This window comes from Maylandia zebra, linkage group LG1 (genome assembly GCF_041146795.1).
Source record: "Maylandia zebra isolate NMK-2024a linkage group LG1, Mzebra_GT3a, whole genome shotgun sequence".
NCBI classification, from domain to species: domain Eukaryota; kingdom Metazoa; phylum Chordata; class Actinopteri; order Cichliformes; family Cichlidae; genus Maylandia; species Maylandia zebra.
In genome coordinates, this window is record NC_135167.1 from 38,176,577 (window position 1) to 38,196,312 (window position 19,736).

At 42.7% G+C, this 19,736-nt stretch overlaps 1 protein-coding gene across 5 annotated transcripts in view; it reads right to left on the minus strand.

The window, feature by feature from the left end:
• Positions 1 to 19,736, minus strand: part of large2 (LARGE xylosyl- and glucuronyltransferase 2) — a 138,908-nt gene that overhangs the window by 14,792 nt on the left and 104,380 nt on the right. For all 5 annotated transcript variants that reach the window (XM_024803200.2, XM_024803198.2, XM_076885821.1 and 2 more), the window contains 5 exons: positions 19,319 to 19,541; positions 9,678 to 9,967; positions 6,927 to 7,009; positions 2,924 to 3,047; positions 234 to 405 (listed from right to left, as the gene is read on the minus strand). In XM_024803200.2, coding sequence (XP_024658968.1) covers positions 234 to 405; positions 2,924 to 3,047; positions 6,927 to 7,009; positions 9,678 to 9,967; positions 19,319 to 19,418 — 769 coding nt within the window. In that variant the 5' untranslated portion in view covers positions 19,419 to 19,541. The remainder of the gene's footprint in view (positions 1 to 233; positions 406 to 2,923; positions 3,048 to 6,926; positions 7,010 to 9,677; positions 9,968 to 19,318; positions 19,542 to 19,736) is intronic.

Below are 19,736 nucleotides of genomic sequence, written 5' to 3' on the forward strand. Positions count from 1 at the left end.
TGGCAAAACATTGCCTCATTTTAAATGTGGTATAGCGTGCCATGTAAATAAAATATGGCTTTATGACATTTGCAAATTGTTGGGTTCTGTCTTTATTTATATTTTACGCACCATTCCAAGTTTTGGAATTTCACAAATTTCTCATTTATAGTTTGACATTTCTGTGTGTCAGCACCGGCTGACTTTTTGGAGACTTTTTTTTTTTTTGTCAATGTCAGGTTTGAGGATCTCACCAGTAAACTTCCTAAAAATGCCCCAGAGTTCAGCGATGTCCGTAGCGAAGGTGATGTCTGTGTCCAGGACGATGACCTTCGACAGGTCGGAGGGCAAAGCTTTGGTTAGCGTCAGCTTCATCAAGCCGTAAATACCTGAGTAGTGTTTGTTGGGTATCCACGACACTTCGGACTGAAACGAGAAAAAAATGCAACAGTAACTCTTAAAGCTGTTACAGCCCTGAGCTGTTCATTATGTATGAGCGCAGTTCCAGTATGTGGGCTAAGACAAAGCCATATAAGGACATTCTGGCAAAGCCTCAATTTGTTGGGTTTTTTCCCTGTATCTGCTAAGAGACTCTTTTAATTAATTCTCCTGATTCTGAGTAATTGTATCTGCATAAGTGAATCATCTGCAAACATAATCGGCTTAGAGTCTTGGCTGTTTTTCCCTGTTTTAGTGTGAGGAAGCTGAAGAGAGAGGCTGCGGGTCGAGGCTTCTGACAGCACAAAGGACTCATTGTTTAGCACTAAGACTGTGAGGGAGAGGAGAATGTGATGATGTGACGGGGGTGATGCAGGTTGGAAACACAAACAAATTCAGGCTTGTTCCCTCCCCGCCACTCCAACAGAACAGTTATGATTTTAAAATAAATCGTTTGGCGTCTTTGTGCTCATGCGTCACTTGACTTTTCGAACTTAACAAGCAGTCGTTTCTGTCGAGTCAAAGCTCCTGTGGTGATTGTTGTCTTTAAACTTCGAGGAGGTGGATGAGCGGCTCAGAATCACCGAGCAGAAGTCTTAATTCAGTGACACTTAATTGGATGTTTTGACTGTTTTGTCCCATTCCCAGTCTAGATGGTCCCACACTGCTTGGACACCGATCCATGACTGACGGAGTTCCACGTTCCACATTCCATGGACGTCTTTACTGTCATCTGATATTTGGGGTTTTCTCTGTATTATTCTGGGGTTATCTTAAAATGTAACATGCCTTTGGGCAACTGTTGCTGTGGGGCAGTGGATCAGGCAGTTTATGTATCAATCCTGCAATTCATCCCAGGACTGAAGAGGGCAGCATACACCAATACAATTACATATACTCTTGTTCTACTCTATATCTGAAGGAGGCGGACGTCAACAAGCACTGGAAACACCACACATGCCAACGCAAAAAAGTATACGTGAAAGATCAAACATGTGAAAAACGCATGTTACCATTTCGAGACAGCAAATGTTTGCTAACATTATATAACTATATGAATGTGTTATATCAGGGCACCACTTTAAATACAATGATAACTCAACAATAACCTTACCTAGATCAAATGAGTGCATTTAACTTTATTTATACTTGGTTTCCTCACATACATCAACTTATCTGGCCTAAATATGGAACACTTGTACACCGCTGTCTGCAAGCACTTGTGAGACTCGTAATCTCTAATATCATGCAGCAAAATTTCTGCCACAACTTCACCTACTTCCAAGGTGCATGGAGAGGATGAGAAACTAACAAAGCATGAACTCCAGCAACACTTAAAAGTAAAGAGGAACAATTTTCTTAACTGACCAACGTGTGTCGGCTTGTGGCTTTCATCAGGGTCATAGAAACAGATAACACAATTTGTGCTTAAATAAAGGAAACAGAAAAAAATTCAAATTAACCAATCACATCTTCATAGGTAAGCCAGCTGACAGCAGTTAATTGGTTAAGTCACAGGCCAAGTAAATACTGGACTAGACCATTAACATAAAGGGGTGGGGGGCATAATCCCCACCTATCTTATCATGATATATCTGAGAAATACATAAAAAGAAAGAATGTTGAAATTATACAGAAAAATATTTATCCTTAGATTCATGAGAATGTTTGATGTGATTTCCAGTGTTTGTGTGACCGTGGCCAGTGAATTAACAGGTCAAGAATAATACAAGGAGAGCAATGACTCTGTCAGTATTCATGTTCAGGCTTGAGGCTCCGGTGTTATTAAAACCAGTGTTCCTGTAGCTGTGTGGTGTATGTGGCACAGGAAATCAACAAAAACTAAGATCTCTGACTACAGAGATGACATTTTCTGAATCTGTGCATCATAACACGTATAAAACTTTGAAGGTATAAAGTTTATCTTTAAATTGAATAAACCTAAGAGCTGCATGTTCAAAATAAACAACGTAGCATAACTTTAGTTATTACTTAACGTTTTTGGGCCGTAAGTCTGCATAACTTTTTAAAGTAAAGTCAAATTTTACAGTGTGTTGCATTGTGCCTTACCAGAAGGCTGGAAACCCCTCAGCACCAACATGAGTACAATCGAAGCTAAATGGGAGCTTGACCCTTTATCTCATCCTAAAGTAAGATCAGAGAGCTTTAACGATGTTCTGATCTCTGCTAAAGTGACAAATGATCTGACAAGCACATAGACACTAGCTGTGACCTCCTCTGTCAGACTCTTAGAGATGCATACTGTACCGTGCAGCTCTTATTCTGTCTCCCACTCTTTGATGCTCTGCAACTATTCTGGTAAAGATTTGGAAATATATTCAACGGTACCCTCACAACTTGCTGTTGCTTTGAACTGTGCAGGTTTTCTTTTGATGTGATAAATTTAGGGTCTGACTTTGACTCACCTTGTCTAACAGACAACAGGAAACAGGGCTGTGTTAATGTATTTGGATGAGGTTTGTGTACATTCAAGGCGTGCTCTTACCTTGAGCTCATCTGCATCGTAGAAGCTGACTTGCACAGATGGAACCATCCAGGACTGGAACAGAGAACTCAGGATTCGATTTGCTACTGTGTCAGTGATAAAATGAAAGTGAAGAGGATTTCTCCTGAAAAATAAAAAAAAGGCATCAAGGTCAAGGAGGTCCTTCCAGTAGGAGGAAAAAAATGTCAACACGTTCCACGGCAATGCAATACTGTAATCAGATTACATTTTTCAGTATGACAGTGATGTAACATGCTACGGTGATATGGGCATCTCTTTTATTTGTAGTGCACAAAAGCACATCAGTACAACGGTAAAGGGCAAACTGCATCTGGGACAGAAACAACTGCGTTTTACTGCTAACACAAAGGTAACCTGCTAACACAAAGCTAACCTGCTAAAACAATGCTAACAAGTTAACACAAAGCTAACGTGCTAACACAAAGCTAACACGGTAACACAAAGCTAATGCGCTAACACAAAGCTAACCTGTTAAAATAAAGCTAACATGCTAACACAAAGCTAACACGCTAATGTAAAGCTAGTGCGCTAACACAAAGGGAAGAGCTCAGAATAACATTAGAGCTAAGTGTATGCCAACCCCAAACCACACCTGTACATGTGTCTGTAGCAGAACCTCTTTGGCTATCACTTTGAAGTTTCTTTGGACTGGTGTTAAACTTTGCTTTTTGTTGTGGGTTTATTCTATTATGTAACGCCAGCAAAATGATCAAATGCGTGTCCTTGTTAGGATAGGATTTTGTGTCTGTGTGGGACTGTAGCCTGAGGTTTATATAGTATAATGAGTACTTAAGCAGGATACTGCATAAATTTAAAAAGAAGTAAGTAATCTGTAGTACATTTCTTCTCTTGAATAATAACCCCACACAGGGTCGCTGATAAAGCTGAATACTAGTAGTTATTCATGTTAGCTAAGGTTAGCCCTCTAAAAGCATCACCATCATTAGCCTTCTAAATTAGCAGCCCTCTGCCCATGGAGCTGCTATCTTCATCAACAAGCTCTACAGTTTGCCTGCTTTGAACAAAAGCTTGAAGCAAGAGTGCCTTTATGGGTCTTTATCTCGTTTTTGATTATCCAATTTCCCCACAAACATTTCTTTTTGTCCCTTATCACTTTTATTTAATATCCTTTTCTTTTTATTTGCCTTTAGCATGTTTGAAGAAGGCTTCACAAATACTTTAGCTTCTTCTTTCTCCTGTACAATCTCGTGTTAACTCTAAAGTCATGTATATCTGAGAATATCTAGGTAAAAGTGGGTTTGTATGTAAATCTATTACAAAAAGAAGAATTTTGTGACCCCCTTTGGAATGACCAGGATTTTTGTATGAATTACTCAAACAAATCTTCTTCCAAGTCACAACATAGACAAACATAGTATGACTAATAAATAAAATAAATAAACCTATTATGTATTGACTAATGACAAATCATTCACATTGCTGGTTCTTTAATGATTGCACATTGTGCTCTTGGTATGCTCTTCACAGACTGTCCATTTCTAAAGAGAGCAGAAAAAGTCATGCATTTTGACCATTTGTAAACACTTTGTCTTTTTGAACACAATTCTCTAAAAATGTGTTTGTAGCATTTTGTAGATTCCTATATCTTAGTAACACTTTTTCCAACTTCCTGTAAACATTGTAGTCACTGAGAATGGTAAAGAGTAGATTTGAAATGAAATTAGTTTGTCAGATTTACTTTAGTGTTTCTTAAAGGCTGGGGTAAGTTATGATTACATTACAGCTAAGTGACATTAGTTAGCATGATGAGATTATGTCAGTTTGAAAGTGGATTGCGTCCTCCTTGCAACTATGAAAAAATGGTGGCTGCAGGTTGTTGCATTGCATTTTTCCGTATTTGGTGACCTGCAAGTACACTCAACAAAAATATAAACGCAACACCTTTGTTACTGCTCCCATTCCCCATGGGATGGACGTAGAGACCTAAAATTCATTCCAGATACACAATATAACCATCCCTCCCAAACAGTGGTCACAAATCAGTCCAAATGTGTGGTAGTGGGCACATCTGCTATATTGAGATAATCCATCCCACCTCACAGGTGTGCCACATCAGGATGCTGATCTGACATAATGAGTAGTGCACAGGTGTACCTCAGACTGCCCACAACAAAAGGCCACCCTGGAATGTGCAGTTTTGTCTCACAGCAAAATGCCACAGATGCCACAAGCAATGAGGGAGCGTGCAATTGGCATGCTGACTGCAGGAATGTCAACCAGATCTGTCGCCCGTGCATTGAATGTTCATTTCTCAACCATAAGCCGTCTCCACAGGCGTGTCAGAGAATATGGCAGCACATCCAACCGGCCTCACAACCGCAGACCTCGTGTAACCACACCAGCCCAGGACCTCCACATCCAGCAGGTTCACCTCCAAGATCGTCTGAGACCAGCCACCCAGACAGCTGCTGGAACAATTGGTTTGCACAACCAAACAATTTCTGCACAAACTGTCAGAAACCGTCTCAGGGACGCTCAACTGCATGCCCGTCGTCCTCATCGCGGTCTTGACCTGACTCCAGCTCGTCGCCGTAACAGACTTGTGTGGGCAAATGCTCACATTCGATGGCGTCTGGCACGTTGGAGAGGTGTGCGCTTCACGGATGAATCATGGTTCACATTGTTCAGGGCAGATGGCAGCTGAGAATGTCCCAGTTCTTGCATGGCCAGCATACTCACCGGACATGTCACCCATTGAGCATGTTCGGGATGTGCTTGACCGGCGTATACGACAGCGTGTACCAGTTCCCACGAATATCCAACAACCTCGCACAGCCATTGAAGTGGAGTGGACCAACATTCCACAGGCCACAATTGACAATCTGATAGACTCCATGCGACGATGTGTTGCACTGCATGAGGCAAATGGTGGTCACACCAGATACTGACCGGTTCTGGGACCCCAGACCCCCAATAGCGCAAAAAACTGCACATTCCAGGGTGGCCTTTTGTTGTGGGCAGTCTGAGGTACACCTGTGCACTACTCATGATGTCAGATCAGCATCCTGATGTGGCACACCTGTGAGGTGGGATGGATTATCTCAATATAGCAGATGTGCCCACTACCACACATTTGGACTGATTTGTGACCACTGTTTGGGAGGGATGGTTATATTGTGTATCTGGAATGAATTTTAGGTCTCTACGTCCATCCCATGGGGAATGGGAGCAGTAACAAAGGTGTTGCGTTTATATTTTTGTTGAGTGTAGTTGCAGTGACCAGCTAGTACAGGTGTGAAACCTTCAACATCAAATGAGCCATTTTAGACCCTTCTACCAAACAATTGGGGGGGGGGGGGGAGAGAGAGCAGCACACAGATGTGCTGGCGGACAGATGACAGATATAAGGGAATAAATCAGTGTTTTTATTACTAGCCCGTAGCCAGATACGGCTCTTCAGCCAAAGGTTGCTGACCTCTGACCTAGCGGGAAGCAACCTGTCTGAGCAATTGGAGACAGAACATTCAATTTCTAGCTTGTTTAGCTGATGTGACCAAAGCAAATGAAGGCTAAATGTTTGGTTGACAGAAATAATATTTTGATCAGCTGAGATAATTTAAGTATTGTACATCCCTTTTTGCTCATTTTTTAGCATCTGATTGCATCCATTTAATTAAACCAATGTAATATACTTTTAGATCCTTTCAGTAATAACCTTAAAATGTCTGTTAAAATATGACTCTTATGTGATCTAAACCATAACATTTTCACTTTGTCTGTTTCCTGTTTAAGCTGAATGAATCTAACTGGGAAATGGGACCACCTCAGCAGAGACTTTAGCCTGCAGCAACTACCAACCAATCAAACTGCTTGATTTAATTTCTACAGTGTAAAGGTCCATTGGCTCATTTTGTTTCAGTCTCTTCATTTTTTAAATAACTCTTTTTAGGGTGACCTTCAAAGAATACATTTTTGTTTACAGAAAACCTAAACTAGAGAACTGACACAAATTTAGACTCACCTGTGAAAGAGGACCGACTTGACCAGTGTGACCACATCTCTGCTGGCGTTATGACCGGCACAAACGCACGCTACATGGATCAGCTAAAGGAAAAAAGAAGAAGAAGCTCTGAGTTTTGGCAAAAGTCAGCCTGTAGCATGAATACTTCCCATTATGGGTGCTAACAGCTTCCATCACAAGCTCACAGCAGACTAGATGTGACTGCAGTTATAGATCTGCCCTATGTGCTAATTCACACACAGTGTCATCAGTCTTCTCCTAAAGTACTGAAGCTATATTGCTCTGCTGGTGCGTGTCACTCGCCCCCGTCTCTGATGTAAACTTTCATACTGAGATTCTCAAACATATATGATTTCACAACACTCGCTTTTCAGCAGGAGAGACTTTGAAAAGTTGGAGCTCAAAGGCAGCAAATCACATCAAAGAACAAAGTGTTCCCCTGGATTTCAGACCCTGCTAACCCACCTCTGCCTCACCCATTAATTAGTTTGAATGGACCACTGTGATTCGCTGAGCTTCTTGTTCAGGAAATTCTCTCCTGTTTGTGATTAGCCATCAGTGCAGCTCTTAGTGTGACACACTAATGTGTGATCCCATCAGAAGTAGTACTTGTTAAAAAAAAATGAGAGATTTGTCACCGAAGTGAATTATGTGTAATGAGGTAGTTGCACCCCCCGGCCTCCAGGTGGCGCATTGCTCAGTGAGACAGAATAGCGAGGTCATAGGTCCTCCTCTCCAATTGACTATGTGCACGTTAGCATATGCTACTTCCGGTGCGGAAACTCCTGTGGGGAGCTTTGTTTCCGGTGTCCTATTCACGCCTTGTTTACCGTCCAAAATAAGTTAAGCAAATGAATGAATCAAGCGGCGATTTACATTTCTATAGATGTCTTGGGCATTTACCCAATATATCTGTAAATGATGTTCATCGACTTGTCGATATTTTTCCCCTGCGCCTCAGAGCAAAAGAGAAAAGGGATTCAAATGTTATATATCTCAGCTGTCCCTCGTTTATCGCGGGTGTTATGTCCTAAAAATAGCCAGCGATAGGTGAAATCAAATAGCCAATTTTTTTTTTTGACGGTGCAAAACGTTTCGTGGACATCGTGGACATACAGTACTGCACTTCAGAGTCACACTGCTAACGATCGATGCAGCGATTCTGTACTGTACAGGAGAGACGTCACGGAGGAGATCGTCTGCAGCGATCAGGACGCAGGACACAATGTGACGTAAAAAAAAAAGCATGCAAACTTGCACTAAAAAATTCGCGAAACAGCGAGGTGAAAGGTGAACCGCGTTATAGCGAGGGACCACAGTAATTTTGAAGGTAAGTCACAACATACCCTTCGTAAATACTAATGTATAGAAACCGTTACCAGCAATCATTCATTTTTTGTGTGGCTTTTTTCATGGTTTGTTAACATGCTGTGTAGGTGTGTACTTGACTAGCTGATATCGACATAACGGGGAAACATCTGGTTTGACTATTGTTCACCTGTAGTTTGAATGCTGAACATTTGCCTGTTTAAATCACAAGACCAGTCACTATACAGAGATACTTCTGAATGTGGACGATGTGTCTTCTGCTGCAGTGATGCAGTTCTGCTTGTGTTGAGTGATGTAAACAACTGATCGATCTAAACGCTTTAAACGTCAAAATTGATCATTAGATTTTTTATGACACAACAGTGGTGAGTGTTCCCACCTTCTGCTCTTTGTAACTTAACGCGATCTTTCCGTTTTCGAGTTTTGGACATGATTTTGGAGCATATCTTCGCAGTAGCGATTGACCGCAAAGTAAAGCTACCGGAAATGCACAACCCTACATCCAGTCTCAAACCAGGAAGTTAGCATTTTCTTGTGCACATAGTCAATATGGCAGAAGCAAGGCAAAGAGAAACTTCACCAGTCGCCTCTGTCTCATCATTTCCCTGTTTTGCAGGTTTGTAACCGGTAAAACTATATTAAAACAGTTGTAAAATATTAATAAGAAACACAGCTAAATGTGGGGGATAAATCAGTGGGTAAACCCTATTATTTGTTACTTTTTATGAAGTAGAAGGACTGGAAAAATGCCAAAGCCTAGCCAGCCGCGGGTGCCATTTTGGTTTCCTTTTTCCCCTTATTTCAGGTCGTTTTAGCTGAATAAGCTCCCTGTTGTGTCCTGATATTGTGAATATGAATGTTAATCTGCTGTTGGCAGTGAAGAACGACTGTTTACTGGTTCTGAAAAGTGATTTTGAGAATGTTAAAGCTAAAGCTAAGCCTGCCAGCATACACATGACTCTTTCATGTATTTGTGAGCTACTAAGCTGAATTGGTTTAAGACCAAGCACTGGTATGTTGGTTAAAACAATCAGAATACATAGGTATTTGGGACAAAAGTTAGAGGTAAAAATGTATTTGAACATGCATTTCATATTGTTTTGAATTGTCATTCAGAGAGAATAGCTGAGTAGATGATTTAATGGTCGCTACACATGAAGTATTTTTGTTTTCCATGTAAAGATTGTGGTATTGCAGCTTGAACATACAGACGGTTGTATTCTTATTTCTGTTGCATATGGAGAATGTTGGTGATGCAAATTGAAAATACATGTGATTGTATAAATAAATATGGCAGAAGCGAGGCAAAGAGAAACTTCACCAGTCGTCTCTGTCTCATCATTTCCCTGTTTTGCAGGAACATTTAATCTGTTTTACCGGCCCAAACTCTGGGTCGGTTACATTAGCAGAGTTTATCCTGACCTCACACTTCTGGACGGTGGGTGAGCGGGGACACCCCGTGTGGTTGTTCTTCTCCTCGGCCGTGTTGTCGCCATCCTCGGGCCCCGTGTCTGCAGACGCACCCCACTGCTGGTTGCCATAGTTACCATCCGCTGCCTGGCCAGCCATACCCTGCGATTGGCTGAGCTGCAGGCGGATCTGTCGGTTCTCCTCCTCCACCTCCCGAACCCGCGACTCGAGGACGGCCCGCTCTAGGACCTGGGCAGCTGGAGTATCCGCCAGGCAAGGAGTCAGGAGAAGGGAACGACCATCTAAGGAAGGAAAGTGAGGCACTGTCAGGCTGTCTGCAGGAAGCAAACAACATGTAACCTGTGCATTGCTTTTGCTCTGCAGTTAATAAAAAAGAACTCTTCTTTTTTTACTACAGCCTTAACAATTCAAAAACATTTGGCGCATGTCTTTTGGTTTGAAATCTCTGATAACTGTTTCATGTTCCAGCAGCAATTTTGGCCCATTTGAGGCTATTCTTAGCCTTTATTTCTAGAGCCTCAGTTTTTATTGTAGTTCTTATTCATCCAACACTTGTCTGCACCTCAGCAAACTTAACTTACTACTTAGTCGGTAGATGCATCTGTAGTCAGGTATCTAGTTCAGTTACACTGGTCCCATCTACCAGGGTCGGCTCATTACATCCATACAGCTCACTGTGGTTCCCATTGTACTGTAGCTTCTGGATCTCCACATGGTAGCTGTCTTCTACTGATATTATTGCACTGAGCTGCTAGGTGCTGCTGGTTTTCTACTCATTCACAGTTCAAACATGCGCTGCACATAAACTCCTTCACTGGGTTGGCTGGTAGTTAGAAAAATGTATTATAATATGCAACACTGTAAAGTAACTATAATTTTCAAATAATTGCAGTTGAGTAAAAAATGATTATTCTCCTGTGTTAGTTCGGTATGTTGAAGAACCACAATCCCTGCCAAAAAAGCAGTTCAGCCAGACACAGCTCCATTAAACACCAGATTAATTAGTACAGTTATAGCAAAGCTGCTAACGGGCTCTGTCGTCTTCTGCCCAAACTTCTGGAGACGACAATAGGAAGTGTAAAACCCGACCAGGACCTGTGGAGGTGACATCACAGGCAGCACACTCATGTTTGGCTTCATGCATGCTGAGAGTCTGAGAACGTCTCCTGCGGCTCACACTTGAAAATTGGCTTCTCACACATTTGTTCGCTCCTCTTTCACCACCTTACTGCCTCCTCAATGTTCTGACAGACTCGGGTGTGAACATTCCCGCGGTGCTTCAGGGTGTGTGTGTGTGTTGTCTGTTCATTTTTTATATAGTCATTTCTCATTTTGCCAGCAGCTTAAATATAATTTCAATGAAGCTGGAGAGAGTTAAGCTTCAATTCAAACTTCTTACAATGTGGAGAATTAAAAAAAACAAAACAACAACAACAAGTGTCTTCCAGACACTAATCCAAGGCACAATGTACATTTCAATTCCTTTAATTTTAAATATGTTTATATTGTCTATCCTGTAAAATAGTCAGATGTCTATTCATACTAATGTACAGAATTCACCTGCTTGCTGCTACTACTGCACATTCACCCAATGTGTGTGTGTATATATATATATATATATATATATATATATATACATACATATATATATATAATGTTCTTCCTCTACACCCCCCCCCCCAATTTTTTTTTGCACATGTCGAGGAGCGTGTCAGGCTACATTTCACTGTGTGTTATACTTGTATAACTATGCATGCTGTGTTGGTCAAGTTACTTGAAAAAAGTAATCAGTAACTAATTACTGATTACTTCCCCAAAAAAGTAATCCCGTTACTTTACTGATTACTTATTTTCAAAAGTAATTAATTACTTAGTTACTTAGTTACTTTTTAAAAACCCGATTTACAACCTGAAGAGGTGATAAAGCGATAGATCTTTCAGCCCAATTCTACTTTTTCTACATGATCCATCATACAAAATGTAATCAAATGGAAAAGTCTCTTTTTAAAACTTGTTTTATTAGTTTTAACCTTTTAACTTTATGCATCAAGCAAAAATTTAATTATATGCAACATTCTCTGACTTGAATAAATTAGTTTAATATTTAAACCTATTTTCTGAACATTCCAGCACATAATTTTTTTTTTGTGTGTTTACACTCAGTCTTTCAAATAGATGCAAGTAAAACACAGCAGAAAATAAATAAAGTCAAAGACTAGCGGTCCTGTTGCTCTATTTTGACCTGTAAAGCAGGACTGAGGTAGGCGGAGGTTTACCCTGGTGCAGGTGTGCTGCGGTCAGTGGAAGAATCCGCGAGTTTCTCTGTGAATTTCCCATTACGTCATAGCGCACTTGGTGCTTGCTTGGAAGTTTAGGGTTTTTTTTCACTGTAAAAAGAAGTTTTCTTCCCACGCACGATGGACGCTAATGTTTTTGTCACTTTTTATGGAATCTCAAAGTAAGGTCAGTACTTCCACGCTTTAAACGCTGCACGCTCATACTCTCTCCCACAATCGATATGTGATCCATTGTTGATCTGCACACAGCTGTTGTCACTAACGGCGCACTCGCTTACGTCACTGTCGTGAGACATTCTCGCAAAAAATCACGGTTTTAGTAACGCAGTAACGCAGCGTTCCTACGGGAAAGTAACGGTAATCTAATTACCGTTTTTGCAATAGTAATCCCTTACTTTACTCGTTACTTGAAAAAAGTAATCAGATTACAGTAACGCGTTACTTGTAACGCGTTACTGTAATCTGATTACTGCCCATCTCTGTATGCATGTGACAAATAAAGAACCTTGAACCTTGAATCAGTGAGATAAACTGCAATTCTTCTAATGGCCAGTAGGTGGTGAATTTTGTGGTTTTACAAAAAAGTCAGGTTATTATCGAAGTTTATGAGAAAACAGCCTTTGGCTCTGTTAATCAACGATCTCAGTAAACACTTTCCTTTTTTGAATTTTTGTTATGTTTACTTTGAAAATTGTGGCTCTCATTAGTCAAACAGGAGGATAAATCAGGGCCTACTTTAGGTCAGACAGCATGCCCCCAGGCACAGACTTGTAAAGGACCTCGCCCGTCCTACATGATGAGTCTCACAGGCTAAGAAACACAAAACACCAACATGCAGACGTGTTTTCCGTCTGTTTGCAGTTTCAACTCCATTTCTGGTCATTTGCATTTCCCCCCAGTTACACTGAACTTTAATAATCATTATCACTTCCGGCGCCCCCCGTGTGCGGCAGCCTGTTACAGCAGCTCTGCTCATTCTGAGTTTCTTTCTTTCTTATCTTTTTTCTCGTAATTTTTTTATAACTAACGTATTAGTAATTAGACTCTGCAACCATGTTCTACCGTTTTGTGCTAGTCCTGGTCGTTTTTCTCAGTTTATTTCTACTTTTTTCACCCGTGTCTGGGGACCCAGAGCAGAGATCCTTTGTTTACAGTAAGGATCAGCTGTTAGCGCTGAGTCCTGCAGCGGTACTGCCGGCGGACAGACCCGATATTCCCAGCGAGCTGAGGAGGAAAAGACGGGGGTGTCGTGCTGGGAAGGAGCGCCGTCGCCCGAGAAGGAGACGTTATCGACCATCTCTTCCTTCTGTAATTATTGGAAACGTAAGATCTTTGCCCAATAAGATGGATGAGCTCATGTCGCTAACCTGGTCACAGAGGGAGTACCGGCAATGTAGCATCATGATGCTAACGGAGTCGTGGCTAACATCGCTAACTCCGGACACAAGCGTGACACTACCGGGATTCCAGCTGCTGCGAGCGGACTGGACCAGAGACAGCGGTAAGAGGCAAGGAGGGGGACTGGCAGCTTTTGTGAACGACAGATGGTGTAACCCTGGGCACATCACTGTAAAAGAGCAACTCTGCAGCAGAGACATTGAGCTGTTAGCCGTTAGCATGCGTCCGTACTACCTGCCCCGGGAGTTCTCGCATGTTATCGCGATAACAGCGTATGTCCCCCCCTCGGCCAACGCGGATGCAGCCTGTGACTCTCTCCACTCTGTGGTCAGCAGACTGCAAACACAATCACCGAGAGACCTTCTCATAATATCAGGGGACTTCAATCATGCCTCACTGGACTCCACACTGCCCACCTTCACCCAGTATGTGACCTGCCCAACCAGAGTCAATAAAACACTGGACTTACTGTATGCCAATGCAGAAGAGGCATACAGTTCATCACCTCTCCCTCCCCTGGGCAGATCTGATCACAACCTGGTGCACCTTGTCCCTGTGTATGAGCCCTTGGTGCGCAGGGAGCCACCAGCCACCCGCACAGTACAGAGATGGTCAGAGGAGAGCGAGGAGGCTCTTAAGGATTGTTTTGAGTCGACTGTGTGGGAGGTGATTTGTGATGACCACGGTGAGGACATCGACAGCCTTACTACATGCATTACTGACTATATAAACTTCTGTGTGGATAACACTGTACCTACCAGGACTGTACGGTGTTTCTCCAACAACAAACCTTGGATTACCCCAGAAATTAAAACCGTCCTCAAGCAGAAGAGGAGGGCCTTCAAATCCAGAGACAAAGAGGAGTTGAAAAGGGTGCAGAGAGAGCTGAGGGGACTGATAAGGAATGGGAAGGAGAGCTGTCCTGCGCGGACCAACTGTGTGGGGTGATGGAGCACCTCTTCAACCTGAGCCTGAGGTTGGGAAGAGTCCCACAGCTCTGGAAAACCTCCTGTGTTGTACCAGTGCCAAAGACTTCACGCCCCAAGGACCTCAACAGCTACAGGCCGGTGGCTCTGACATCCCACCTGATGAAGACCCTGGAGCGGTTGGTCCTGGCTCAGCTTCGGCGCCTAACAAGCTCATCACTGGACCCACTTCAGTTTGCCTACCAGCCTGGCATTGGAGCGGATGATGCCGTCATTCACCTCCTACATCGTTCCCTCGCTCACCTGGAGACCGCTGGAAGCACTGTGAGAATCATGTTCTTTGATTTCTCCAGTGCCTTCAACACCATTCTTCCCTCGGTTCTAAAGGACAAGCTGGTGAACTCTGGAGTGGACCATCACCTCACTACCTGGATCCTGGACTACCTCACCGACCGACCACAGTATGTGAGGACTCAGGGCTGTGTGTCGGACAGGGTCGTCTGCAGTACGGGGGCCCCACAGGGAACGGTTCTGGCTCCGTTCCTCTTCACCATCTACACTGCAGACTTCTCCCACAATTCCACCCAGTGCTTCCTGCAGAAGTTCTCTGATGACTCTGCAATAGTCGGCCTCATCACTGATGGGGACGACAAGGAGTACAGAGGTCTGACCCAAGACTTTATGGACTGGTGCCAGCTGAACTACCTCCAGATCAACGCCAGTAAAACCAAGGAACTGGTGGTAGACTTCTGCAGGCACAAGCATTCTCCACTGCAACCACTGAACATCCAAGGTATGGACATTGAGGCTGTGGACAGCTACAGGTACCTTGGTGTTCATCTGAACAATAGACTGGACTGGACTCATAACTCAGACGCCCTCTACAGGAAAGGGCAGAGCAGGCTGTACCTGCTGCGGAGACTCAGGTCGTTTGGAGTGGAGGGCCCACTCCTGAAGAAATTCTATGACTCTGTTGTGGCTTCTGCTATCTTTTATGGCGTGGTCTGCTGGGGTGGCAGCATCTCTGCTGGGGACAGGAAGAGACTGAACAGGGTGATCCGAAGGGCCAGCTCTGTTCTAGGATGCCCTCTGGACCCAGTGGAGGTGGTGAGTGACAGGAGAACGGCGGCTAAGCTGTCATCCCTGATGGACAACATCTCCCACCCCATGCAGCAGACTGTGACAGCACTGAGCAGCTCCTTCAGTGGGAGACTGCGGCACCCACGGTGTGGGACGGAGAGATTTCGCAGGTCTTTCCTCCCCACTGCTGTCAGACTCCATAATAAAGACTTTAACTGATCAAGCACACACATCCATACATATGCAATAATACTAAGTGCAATAATCCTTTCTGTCATCGTTGTATTTTTACTCAGTTGTATATAGTATTTGTATTTGTATTCTATTTTTATCTTATTGTATATTTATTTTATTTTATTCTACTGTATATAGTATTTTATTTTATTCTATTCTGTACAGTTGTGTACTGTATTTATTCTTATTGTATTCTAATTTTTGCCTCATAACTTTTGCACTGTCCACTTCCTGCTGTGACAAAACAAATTTCCCAAGTGTGGGACTAATAAAGGTTATCTTATCTTATCTTATCTTATCTTATCTTAATAATGGACACTCTTCTCTCTGTTTGCAAACACACTGTATCAGCTGGTGCTCATTTTGCTTCTCCTTCTAGTTCTTTAGCTGCTCTTTATGTTCAGTCACCTTGAGTCTGATAGTTTTAAATCTCTTTATGAGAGTTAATTAGTACTTGAAACTCAGGCTCATGGGCCCCCGGGCCAATGTCAAGTAGGTCCTTTCACATATCCTTCCACATTATAAGTGGGACTACTTTGTAATGCACAAGTTGATAACTGATGAGCATGCAGGGCCCTTCTCATGTCTGATTTCAAACCAGCAGGACAGCGACCTCACACTCTGACCTCACTAATAAATGGGTGCTGTAATGTTTCCTGTAACCTGATTATATGCATATATATATAATAATAGCCATTTCTCTCCATTCCAGCAGCATCATGACAGAAATATTAAATGTAGAAGAACAAAAGATTACACACACAGGCTGGAGTTTGAGTTTTCACTCAGTCCTACATTCACTGCCACGCTGACCCAAATACTCACTTGAGCACCAAATGTCTGCTACTGGAAATTATCCAACAAACGCACCATTTCCTTCAATGTCAGCAACATTTGACAAAAATGATGTTGGACGATGTCCAGCCAATTCGTCGTCCTGCCTCCATCTAACTTCCATTCTCTTCTTCTCTCACTGGTTTTCTTTTGACTTTGTCCACCATGTTTTTCTTCATCTATACTTATCTCTATTCGTCTTCACATCTTTCTCCTTTTTCTACATGTTAGTCTCTCTGATGTCTTCCTCCTCTTCTTATGTAAGCATAAGCAATTGCATCTTTCTCCCACCGTGCCCTGCTCATCATTTCCCTCTCCCTCTATATTTACCCCTCAGTTCTCCTTTGTGATTGAGTTCTCTCACTTCGTTTTTTTAAAACTCTTTCTCCCATCTTGGTATTCTCTTCTTCTACATTGTGCTCCTTTTCCCTCCCTTCCTATCTGTAACCCCACGGAGCAGCAGCTGGCCCACAGCTGAACAGAGGCATGATGGGAATGTTTACACCCATATCTAATGGCTGAGAGACAAGAAGGAATTGGACTCTTTCAAAATCCTCTTTCTGATTATTTATCTGATCCTCTGTTGTCCATGCTTGTTCCCATTGTTTGTCCTTGTCTCCATATACATGGGCTGTAAATAATGTCTCTGTATGTTGTTATTAACTTGTGTGTAACATCAACCTGTCAGAGGGTCTGCAGATGGAAATTAGCCTGAGGCTATAATCTGGCATATTTACATTTGTTAAAATGTTCATTCATATGTATTGTCCCTCTTTCTAATAAAAAAGGAAATAACAAAATGAATTATTTGATAATGCGGTAAAGTCCAACTATTTGGACAATAACAACTTTTCCCCCTGTGCACCTTTGTGTTTATTTTCTTCCACTGTTATTTGACTTCAATAGGAATTTAAGCAACATTTCAATCCAACAAGAAGTCGTTCTATAATCCAGCTTCAGTGCTAGTGCAAACAGTGGCTTTCTGCGCTCATCTTTATACACAATCCATGATTAAGAAGCAGCATTTTAATAATGTAGCTGTATGCGTATGAAGCTCTCAATGGGCTTTATGTTAAGGATCCTACTACTGTGTTACAGACAGAACCCGAATGGTTCTCACTGAGAATCAGCAGAGACTTGGTGACAGGGGAGAGGAAGAACTTCCTTTTACTTGGATTACTGGTCTCAGAGAGGATCAGTCATTTCCTGTGACTGGGTGAGGAAGGCCAGGGTGCGTGTACTCACTACAAAGAATACTGTAGGTAGAGAGGAAACCCTTAGCTGACAGGACAGATGGAGGAACCAGAATCCGATTCGCAGTCAGTCAGCAGAAAGAAAAAAGGGAAACGCTGGTTATTTCTGTGGTAATGTGCTCCAGGAGCCCACTCCATCACTTTGAACACTCACAGCTAAAGTGGATCCACTGAACAGAGACAACTCATCAGTCATCCATGTTGGAGTGCTCGAGCAACGTGGAAGCCTCACCAAAAAGGAATCCTATTTTCCTGCTCTGCGTGCCCTCCGAGAATCACTGCCACGTAAAACATACACCGAATATGGAAATGTGTGTCTGTGTGTGTCTGTGTCTGTGTGTGTGTCTGTGTGTGTACGTGTGTGTGTGTGTACGTGTGTGTGAAAAACACTGAGGAGTAAACCTGCATCCTCCTTCCCATCAACGCTGACACCAGTGTCACGTGTCACTCTTAGATGAGCACACTGGACACTTTTCTGTAAAATCAATCTTTGAGCCTCATAGGTTGGGCCTCGCTTCTTTATCGCTTCCAACATGGTATGAATGTGAATGCAGTCACACTGACGCAGCACGATTTGACTTGATTTTTTTAACCTGTAAAAACAGCCCAGCACACAGATATATCACCTGCTGCTCTAAGGGTTAACATAAAATCGAGTTGTTCCAAGTGACATTAATTGTTAAGGAATCACTGATCAAGGTTTGAGGTGTTTGGATCAAAACAGAAATAATACAAATCCTGAGCAAGTTCTTGACTCCGTGTGATGGTTTGAGGGCGCTTTGGTGGTCTGACAGTGGGAGACTGGGAGACACATCAAGAACAGAAGAGGTGCCAGAAGACCTTATCGGTGTCTTTATTATATTTATGTGAAACTTCTAAGCCTTGTGAGGATCTAAGCATGTAGATAATATTTCAATACATAAAACTATTTAGTCCTTTGGCACTAAATGCTGGCCCTGGATATAAATTGTTAAAAGGAGAATCATTAGATATGCATCCTCAGTTTTAATGAGATTAAAGCCAAGGCTGCTTACCTATATCAACAAAGTCTGTGGCAAAAACCCCCACAACTGGTACAATGTTTCCCAAATCGGTTCATTATAGTTTGATCCAGCACTACATTACAGATCAGAGGACTGCTGACATGATCCACAGAAAATGTAAGTTCATACAAGTGTCAAGGTTGAATTCAAAATAATTAAAAAGCAATTAATCCTGAAGCTGCACTGGCAGAGATACTGTGCCTCTAACATGTGACTTCCTGTGTTAGTATGTGTGTTATTAAAGCTTCTCGAGGAGACACCACGCAAAAACGTCTCTCTGAATGAAAAAGCAAACTAAACAGAAAACTGCCTCCATGCGTTTAAAAATGTAACTTCATAGTCAGACTGAAAGGAAACTGAGCCGAGCTGCAAAATGCATCTGATAATTGATGTGTTGCTGTCGCTGGTAGGATTCCTGCGACGCCGTCTGACCCAGACCGCAAGCCAGCGTCTATGAAAATTACACTGTGTGGATTCTCAGTTTGGACCGTGTAATGATCAATGCTTGGCAGAACTCACGTTGAGTGATTTTGTTGCGCGCACATCCTGAAATCTCTTCATACTCACTTTCCAGGTTTCCAGCCAGAAGGTAGAGCCAGGTGAGCAGGACGATGGCTGTGAGTGACGCCGCCAGCAGCTTTAGGCGCCCGCGGCAAAGAAGGTTCATGATGGGACAGCGGCACTGAGGGCTCTGAGGGTCAGGGGTCGGGAAGAGGACGAGGGGAGGGGCGGGGTGGGGGTTATCAGGTGGGGCTCAGTCCCTCGGCAGGTCTCTGCAGCATCCTTTCATCTGAGTAGAGAAGAACACAGAGTCAAAACAGGACACTTAGAACAGAGCCATCCGAGTTCAAGTCGTTACTGAAGAAAAATTTCAATTTAACCAACAAATACTGAGTTCACAAGATTTCAATGTGGAAAACTGACACATGTCCAGTTTTCCAAGCTCGTTTTGTTTCAAGGACGTCTAAAAACCAAGAACAATTTC